At 42.7% G+C, this 9,909-nt stretch overlaps 1 protein-coding gene, 1 non-coding gene and 1 pseudogene across 2 annotated transcripts; 1 reads left to right on the top strand and 2 right to left on the bottom strand.

Moving 5' to 3' along the window:
• Positions 1-1,802: 1,802 nt before the first annotated feature.
• TRNAT-UGU (transfer RNA threonine (anticodon UGU)) lies at positions 1,803-1,874 on the bottom strand. Its single transcript has one exon. It is a non-coding gene; the product is annotated as a tRNA-Thr (tRNA).
• An 88-nt stretch (positions 1,875-1,962) lies between these two features.
• Positions 1,963-5,053, top strand: LOC136485217 (prefoldin subunit 5-like). Its single transcript, XM_066482146.1, has 4 exons — positions 1,963-2,231; positions 2,348-2,451; positions 3,507-3,584; positions 4,583-5,053. Exons 1-4 carry the CDS (start codon positions 2,051-2,053, stop codon positions 4,670-4,672), a joined length of 453 nt encoding a protein of 150 aa, XP_066338243.1. The 5' UTR covers positions 1,963-2,050; the 3' UTR covers positions 4,673-5,053.
• A 161-nt stretch (positions 5,054-5,214) lies between these two features.
• LOC136485210 (nibrin homolog) lies at positions 5,215-9,146 on the bottom strand (annotated as a pseudogene).
• Positions 9,147-9,909: the final 763 nt, after the last annotated feature.

The following is a 9,909-nucleotide window of genomic DNA, read 5'->3' as shown; positions in this document are numbered from 1 at the left end:
AATTTCCAAGTCGAAAACAGTAATTCTATTGCTACTTGTGGACTATTTTTAGCATGCTATGCACCAAATTAGGTCTTGACTCAAAAATAAAAGTTGTTACTCTAGTCAAGTACTACAACTTCGCTTAAGGGTGCACTACCATGCAAAGTCTCTAAGGTATAGTTCAACCTAGGTCAAACATATAACTTGAAAATGATAACTTACACTATAACCATGACTTAGAGGCCAAATTGGTCCAAGTCATGAATACCAAAGTTATTCCATGTGATATTCTAAACATGTTTAAGGTAGTCCTAAGGTCCCACACATATTTTATACATTGGTTACATGTAAACCCTAGCATATGTAAGGCATTTAGTGACAAACACACGTGATATAAGCAATCATATAGATAATATTTGAGATGCTCATGCTCATGAATGATCATTGATGCTTGTGCTCATGCAATGCCAATGCCAAATGCATACTTAACACCTAGGGTGTTACAGGGCGTGTAGAACGGAGCAGGCGCAGAGCGTGGGGGGCGAGTCCAGACGCAGGCCTCGTGCCGGACGTCCGAGCGCTAGTCGTTCCGTTCGCATAATATCATTATTTATCTTTTTTCTCGAATACGCAAAATGTTTGCGTATCTTTTTTATTACGGTCGAAAAGATTTTTGTTTTACAACTAGTGCGCCGCACTTTCGACGCACTAGTGGGACATGATGTGTTACACTTCGCTCGTTCCACCCTAGCATAGACCAAAGCGATTACTCCCGAACTAAGGGCCTCTTTGGTGGAGCTCCGGCGGCTCCGACTCTGGCACTATAGCAGCAGTGTGGCGGAAGCCACCGGAGCCTCCAAATCGAAGCTCCTCAGGCTCCCTCCCGTTCGTAGTGTATTTCAGCAGGAGCCGGAGCCCTGGGATGAGCAGCTACAGCAGAAAACAGTGCAGCACAGTGCCGGATCATAGCTAGGAACTGCATAGTGTTCGCTGATTTGCCTCAGAAGCACCTAGCGTTGCACTCCTTGCAAAGCTCCTAAGCCACGAGCGAGTAGAGCGAGTCGGCACCCTTCCTCTTATTTCCGCTCCCCCTTCATTATTTATCGCTGTCTACAATGCTTAATTAAGCTTTTAATCAACTTTCGAATCCAACAAGTGATCGAAAAACAATACCGTGTGTCTAGAGAATAGGGATACTAAAAACAATTAAATGGCAATTTGGACCTTTTTTCCTGAAAAGAAGACCAAAATAAAACAAAATGGTTAAAATCTGTAAACATAAAATAAAAAATAATCCAGCAAGTGGGCCAAAAACAATACGATGTGTCTAGGCCGGGGCAAAATACCCGATACTCATTACCTGCCGAATTACCCAAACTCGGACCCGAATTACCCGATCTCGAGGTACCCAATTCCAAATTCGGATAGCGATTTTGATTACCCGAAATTTGTTTAGGTAATTCGGATAATATCCTCCGGTACCCAAACTACCTTTGTCTTTGTATTTATCATGTGTTGTTAGTTGAACACTTTAACTTATCACTTTATTAGAATATAATTCTCTCTATTTGAACAAATGACTGTAATATATTATTCTCTGCAAATTGTTGTTGGGTACCCGAATTTGCGGGTAGTGTTTTTTCGGAGCTAATATCGGATAGCAATTTTCATTACTCGAATTTTGAAGCCCATGCCTGCGTGTGTCTGGAGAAGAAAAGATATTTAAAAATAATTAAATAGCTAGGAAGTTGTGATTTTTTTGGAATCTGAAAACTGAAAAGAAGACCAAAATAAGACAAAAAGATCGAAAATAAAAACAATGCCCCCATGCAGGATCGAACTACAGACCTTCAGTTTACAAGACTGACGCTCTACCACTGAGCTATAGGGGCTGTTGTCATTAAGATGTTTCAATAATTTATTTATTTATTTACTTTCGTTTCTTACTGCTTAGCCTATAGTGCCCGCCGCCCGTGTCTCTCTCGTTACTCCTCCCTCCGCGTTTACACCCGCCGCCACTCCTGCCCTGGCGCCGCCGTGACAAGCGTAGCTAGCGAATGCCATAGCCATGGCGAGCCCTGGACGGATCGAGCTGGACAAGCTGAGCGTCGAGCAGCTCAAGGGGCTCAAGGAGCAGACGGATCTGGAGTTCAACCTCCTCCAGGACAGCCTCACCAAGATCCGCACCGCCGCCACTCGACTCGAGAACGCCTCCGCCGCGCTCCATGACCTATCCCTCCGCCCCCACGGCACGTATCTTCGTACCCCTTCCTCCGATCCCCTTGCTTACCCGTGCCGCTCGTTTCGTTTCCTCTTCCTTCCCGGCGGCCGATTGATGGCTAGGGCGTCGGTGGTTGGTGTGCAGGGAAGAAGATGCTCGTGCCCCTCACGGCGTCCCTCTACGTGCCCGGCTCGCTGGACGACGCCGAGAAGATCCTCGTCGACGTCGGCACGGGTTACTTCATCGAGGTAAGTAGGTAACCTGGCTTGTTCTAGTTGTTTGAGGGCCCTAGTTGTTTTATACATGACTGAAATATTAGTTCAGCTAGAAAACTCTAGATTTTCATGTGGATTTCAACCACTAAAGCTTCTTTGATTGTACCAAAAACACCAGTGGCATTCCGGTATACTTGACGACTGAATAATGGACATCACATTATGAAGTGGAAACTGAATATTGATACTTACAGAAGGAAAAGGTCGGTTGCTAAGTTTCCGTCAGCCTTTCTGACGGAGAAGCTACGGTTATCGGTTACTAGCCTTGCAGGCATCCAGTGATGTCTTCACTCAGCATCTCCAAGAGCTAAAAAATAGTTGCCAAATCCGTGATCATTCCAACTTACGAAAAAGAGTAGCTATCAAAGTTTTTGCATTTCTCCAATAGTTGCCAATAATTGGTTTGTCAAAAATAAATATAAAAAAACAGGGGAAGGGTCGAAAAAACAAGTTAGGTTGAAAAACTGGCACCCAGCCCCACCCTAATCGCCACCAACCAGCAGCCACCCCACAGCTGGGAGCAGCCACTGCCAGCTGATGGCAGCCAGGCCAGCGGCGGCCGCAGCCAGCCAGGACTGACCAGGGGTGGCTGGGGCATGGTGGATTGCCAGGAAAGAGGCAGGCAAAGCAAAAGTGCGTGAGCGATGAAATTTCTTCTGCTCCATGGTGCCAGTTTGCAGATTGGGAGTGCCAAGGGCACACATAGATGAGGAGTTGGAGAGGGATTTTGCGCAGCGTGGAAAAAAAAGCAAGCGTGGAACGGGAGTTGTTGGAGATCTGTGTTTTCACCTCTGTGCGCATGCCAAAACTGGTGATTGGGAGCCTTTTTTCCAGCCCCTTGGAGATGCTTTCAGTTATTGCCTCACCGGTGGGATAAATCATTAATTATCTTCGGCATAAATATAAATGTATCCTTTTATGGTTTGGACTGAGTGTAATGTCATTTTTATTTTAAACCTATTCGGAGTGATGCACTATCGTAATTAAACAGTATGTCTACTCAATTGTTCCTTTTGTTTGCTGCACAGAAAACCATGGCTCAGGGGAAAGAATACTGTGAAAGGAAAATTAATTTATTGAAGTCAAATTTTGATGAACTGGCTGAGGTACGTTCTTGCAGACTGCTCTGCTCTTGTATACATTGCTATTTCTTCCCATCTGGAGGAGCAAATGCTTCGTTTCGTATTCACTACATGGGTTACTCTTTACTGACAACAGCACTAATTACATGGACATCATATACTTATTTGAATACGAATAGCTCTAGTTTCTTTGCTATACAATGATTTTGATATGAAATTCAAAGCAAATCTTGTGTTCTTATAAATTTTCTAACTACTTTGCCAACATTCTATATCCTCAGATTCTTTATTTGACTTTTCTTGACATACCCATAGTATGCTGGGTTGTCTAAGAACAAATTCTTTTACCAACTTTGATGGCCAGTTGGAACTTCGGTTCCTAACATGGGCTATCATATTGTCATCCCTCCAATGTTTCCATATGGTACTCACCATGAGAAATTTGGCAATGCTTTTGAATCATTTTTATGTGTTATAAAAGCTATTATGTTACTTATCATGTTACGTGTAGATGCTCAGTCTATTATAGATTATGAATTGTATTCAACCACGGTTCAAAATTGCATATATAAACCTGAACTCGCTACCATAAGATGTTGAAGGTTTTTTCTGCATGCTATTACTCTTCCCATAGCCACGATAGGTAATTCCATCTTGTGCATTTTTGTTAAGAACTTAATTTCTGGCAGAGGTCTCTGTGTCTTACACTCGTACTAAGAGAACTTTTGACCAAGGAAATAAACAAACGAAACTGAAACTGGATTTTTTTTTTCTAAAACAGTAGCAACATAAATTGTTATATGATGATTGAGCACACAGTACATTTTACTACTATACTAGAATCACATTTACTCGACTTATCCCCTGTCCTTGAGACAGAATACCACATAGCTCAGTGTGATGTGAAGCATTGCTTGTAGGTGATATTGAGAAGTTGGATATTTGCTATTTGCAATGCAATTAAATCCTGAATGCAGTAGAATGATCTGTGTAAGAAGATAAACATTCTGTGCTTCGTGTAGGTGGCTACAAAAAAGAAAGCCATAGCGGAGGATATGGCTATGCTACTACAAGCCAAGCTGAGGCAAGCATCACCTGGCCCAAGTTCATGAGAGCTGGATGCACACCTTGTGTGATTCCTTGTTGGATGAATGTATCGTTTAGTTTGTGGCATCAAGGGAACACAGGGTTGTCATGGTGGCAGGGTCATGGATAATTTGTTGAACATGCCGCATCAAACATCATATAGAGTAAGGAGTAATTTGGACGTTGGTCTCGAGCACGCATAGATTGTTTTTTTTTTTGGCTTCTTCTGTCGCACAGCAGTCATTGTATGGTCATCATTACTGTGCCTCCAATGGTTGATTTTGCTTCTATTGCTGCCCATGGAACTTTCATGAGCTTGTCTGGCTTATGGGTGGGACCAGGCATTGTTCCATTGTGGGTGCAGATAGTTGATTTCGTGAGAAATTTGCACGATTGTTTCAGATGATTTTGGAATGTGATTACTGTACATATATGAGTACAACTTTCAGCGGTTTGTAGGACGGTCCAGCCACGCCTGGAAACTGCGTATCCTTTGCTTTCTTCGCAACTGCAACAACAAACTTCTAATGAACTAGCCACGCAACATTCAACCCAAGAAAATCCTCATGTTTGGCCATTTTCCAGACTATGCTAAACTTGTCCATCGTGTAATGCCAAAATCTCTAATATCTCCGCTCAGGACAATTCATATGTAACATAACCTCAAGTACAAGCCATGTAATGACACAGCCATCCTACGCCTACCTAAACTAAGCCATGGAAGGTGCCATGAAGATAACTGTTGCTCTCTTTTGTCTGGTTAAAAGATGATGCAGTTCTCTAGCCCTTCGAGGAAGAGTCCGGCAGAGCGCATACAAAGGTGATCTCCTGCTGGCTCTCATCTGTAGCCGGTAAGTAGGGTGTGAATCGAACTTCCAGCAGCTGCTCTTTTCTTCGACTGAAATTCCATTGTTAGGACAATGGTTAAAGCATGCACATGACATGACAAGTTCAGGGAGTATGAATTTGGCATAGGCAGGCACCTTTGCATTGTTGAAGAGGTCATCTGCAATGGCTTCCATTTGTTTCCGCTGCTTCTCCTCCCGCATGAAATCGGTCAATGTGCCACGTTCGTAGTCAGATTCTCTGCAGAAATAAAACAAACTCATTGAAGTTTCGTGTCTAATTATCAATAACCTTTCAAAATTCACTGGAAGCCTTTTGAACTCTTGCCTGTATGGTTCCCGCGCAAATGGAACAAGGTCCTTGAAGCTGTTTCCAGACACTGTTTCCCTCTAAAGCAAAAGGTCAGAGGCCCATAAGTAAACAAGCTCACATTCAGTTACACAATTGCTATATATATCATACCTTCCTGAAACGTTTGAAGTTAACACCTCCAACTTCTGTTGGTGTAGCAGGAGCTGACTGAGGGAAGCTTCTGACAGCCAGATTCTGACTAAATATGACATCAGAAGCCCCATCCCTGCTGGTGTCCAAATTCTCATCCTTGGTGCCTTGTTGAAAATGCGAGCATCCTCATATCTGGCTGTGGACCTATACATTGCTGTTTTCTCTATGACCTTCACATCCTCCTCAATAGGTTTCAAATCTTCAACTTTCTCTGGGTATTTTGGGTGAATAACATTACCCTTTGTTGCACTGATACTTACAACAACTTCATTGGTTATATTTGTGATTTCCTTTTCGTCATCAGAGATATTCTCAATGTGATGTTGAGACTTGTTAGCAGCACCAGTAGGATTAGAAGTTGCTGTCTCCATTTCAACATCCGAATCCGCCACAATAGTGTCATCCGTGGAATTCGAGGATGTAACGATGACTGACAGAAATAGAATAAAAAGAACATATGAATTTATAGCTTGATTTTATGCAGGGAAAGGCATCAAAGGTGCTATTGCTAATGCAAAGATAAAAGAAAAAAAGGGAATAGCAGTGATCCAGTGAACGAATTTGTTCTTTTAATACTTACAAGCAGGTGGTTCAATAGAAGTTGCTTCCAAGCAGCCAGATAATGTAGCAGCAAATAGCTTAACATCACTGATCTTTGACAAAGTAAATAACCCACGTATCTTGCTGAATTCCAAAGGATATCTTGCAGGAACTACAAGAATTTGTTGATCAGTATCTCCAGCTGCTGAGTCCTATCAACAATAAGGTAGAAAATCAGTATCAAAAGCAATGCAGCAATCAACTAGAAAAACGTGTGCAAAATTCTACTGGCATAGACCAGTAGGGAAAACTTGAAATTTGTGCTACACGCCCAATTGGAGAAAACAGATTACACATCCCATATTTTCTGAAGACAACAACCATAAAATAGTTTTATCATCAGCACTTACCTGGCTGTTTGCACAAAAGTCATCAATGTGGAGGTATTTTGCTCCAGTTGATTCCAGTAATCCAGGGAGCTTCTCACCAAATTGATACTGCACATGAATAGAATTAGTCAACAATAAAGTGTCTAATGATCTTCTTTCTTTCTACAGAAAAAGAACAGTACACCACTTTATCTGATGACCCCAGGATAAAAGTATAGCCTGCTAGGCAATTCTGAATGGCGTTGATATCCACCATCTTGATCACCATCCCATCAAGAGTCAAGTTTGGAATGTATCTGGATCAAAATCCAACAAAAACACCTCACCGTCTATGATCATAAAGCAAGCACAACATGAACAAGGATCCACACAAACTATATTATCAAGCATCGAAGGGGTGTCCACAACTTACTGTGTGCAAGAAGGGATCTCTGTGTGTATGTTCTGTTCAGCCATTGCCTGAAACAGATAAAAAAAATACAGAACTCAGCTGGAGACATGCGGTATATAAGAATGGTTTATATACGCCACAACTCAACTAGGAGTTGAATGCTAATTCAGATTCAAGAGTCAAAACCAGTGACACCCTGGGTCATCTATATTCTATATGACCATGATTTTTAACCTAGTATTGTGCAGCAAGCTAATTCACACAAGCCTGTCTACATGGATGATAACAATTCACTGATCTAAAACATTGTAGCTGTGGAGCATATAAGAAGTATGGCCATAGGGGAAAGGAAGTACCTTAAACCAGTCTCCCAACACGATCTGCTTCTTTGCCATAACTGCATCGAGGAGCTCAGGTGTCAACGAACATGATTCATCAACAAGAACATGCGTACATTCATTGCTCCACTTACGAGTAGCATATGCACCTTCCAAAACATCAAAAAAAAAATGGTGGCCATCATTAGTGTGCAAAAGAGAAAAACAGGTTATCATTTATCAACAGCTGTAGCCACATTCACGAAATGAAAAATGAACTAATATGCTTTCAAATGAACTAACAGTGCTGCTACTACAGAATGGAAGTGCCGATTACCACTAACCAATAGATTTCATGACTGCATGTAATGATGGATCAATTCGTGCCGACTTTCCGCCATGAAAATAGGCCACTATTGGAACAAATGACAACCTGCAATAAGAAAGATAAAAACTGAAATAAGTACAACCGGTTCAACTTTCACAGCCTAGGAACACAATGATGCATATGAGTAAAGAAAAAGGGGTAAGATAGAGTCATGTATCGGTAAGGTGTTTTTTAAAACTTAAAAGACGTGTGATAAGTGAAAGGATTAGCAAATGTATGTGATATTTTGACTTGAGCTCACCTGAAGGTCGCATTACCAGTTCCAAAAGTCACAGCATCCCCATCAGTAAGCATCATATCTTCATCTTTATGCAGGCGACTGCCCTGGGTTCCATGTACTTTGTTGACAAATGTGCCATACTTTGATCGGTCGATTACACGAACAAATGATGGACTGGCAGGTGCACCAGAATGCGGATCCCAGGCAACCATCTTTTCAATTGCAATCTTCGCATGGACTCGGGATATAGATGTGTCAGTTTGAACAATGACATCACAATCTGTAGTGGAAATCACCAATATCAGTATATAGTTTCGTGTACTAGGTGGAATATTTACATATTTACCATCATTACGATGTGAGTGGTATAAAAAATACTATGTCAGTGACTCATGTGTCCAGTGATGCCATCCGTAATAGTGGTAAATATGTAAATGGCCCGTTCTTCTCCATTGCCGATCCAATAAGTAGAAAACATAAAGAAACGCAAGGGGAGGTCTAATGACTAATGAGGCACCTTTACGGCCGACCTTGTACGTCCCGGCGGCGAAGATGTAACGCTTCTGCGTCCCTGCGAAACACAAGACAAGCATTCACCAAACAATCGACCGAAACCCACAAAAGCCCCGCCAAATAGGAAGGTGATAAGTATCTGGACGGGGACAGGAGAGGCGGCGCACCGCGCGCTGTGTCGACGGGGGTCAGCGCCCAGACCATCTCTTCCCCCGCTTTCTCCACCGTATACTCTCCTCAACTCTTTCTCGGGGATTCTTTCCAGGCCAGCCGCGGGAAGGGGAGGGATAGGCGGCTGGCGCCCGAGGGTGCTTCCGCCCGCCGCGCGCCGCAGCGGCCGTCGGAGCAACGCGGCGGCCGGAACTGGGTCGTCTAAACGCCGTATCGGCCAGAACGAGCACGGAAACCTTGGTTGGACTTCCTCAAATTATTGCTTTCCCGTTAGTTCAAGGCCCAACTGCCCAAATGGCCCATATCATTTACTTGACCAGACTGCATGGCCCAAAGTGATTCTAGTTTCCTTTCTTTTCTTAGGCCCTGTTTGGTTGAGCTGTGGCTGTGGGAAAAAGCTGCTGTGGGCTGTGAGCTGTGGAAAAGCTGCTGTGGGCTGTGAGATGTAGAAAAGCTGAAAGCTTTTTGGTTAAACAAGTATAAAATATACATTTTATCTTTATCTCTCTTGAAACAACTATGGAAGAGCTTTTTATTCCACCAATTTCGAAAAGCAGAAAGCCAAAAGCAGGGTCAAACCAGCTTTCAAAAATGAACTACGGAAAAGCAGCTGCTTCTGAAAAAGCATCCTCCAAAAGCAGCCCCTTTGGTTGGGCTTTTGGCTTTTGGGGCCAAAAACCAAAGCCAAAAGCCCAACCAAACAGGGCCTTAGACCTTTTGTGTCTAATTTTCGCTTTTTCGTGGGTGGCACTAGGCCGAAGGCAAACTCCACCCAGAAAAAAGAAAAAAAATCTAGGCCGAAGGCAAATTAATAAATAACGTCGAGAAAAGATAAATAACAGGTCTATAGTAGACTGGTATTGTAACGTGTAACTACCCAGTTTGCATTTGGTATATAAGCATAAGCATCATGAGTCTTTGCATCATCAACATTCATATTTGCAAAACCAGTGTGTTATGTATTCTTGAAACTAACAAGTCCGT

The sequence above is a fragment of the Miscanthus floridulus genome, chromosome 1 (assembly GCF_019320115.1).
Source record: "Miscanthus floridulus cultivar M001 chromosome 1, ASM1932011v1, whole genome shotgun sequence".
Classification (NCBI taxonomy): Eukaryota; Viridiplantae; Streptophyta; class Magnoliopsida; order Poales; family Poaceae; genus Miscanthus; species Miscanthus floridulus.
Note: the sequence above shows the minus strand (reverse complement) of the source record. Positions and strands in the feature narration are given on the sequence as shown.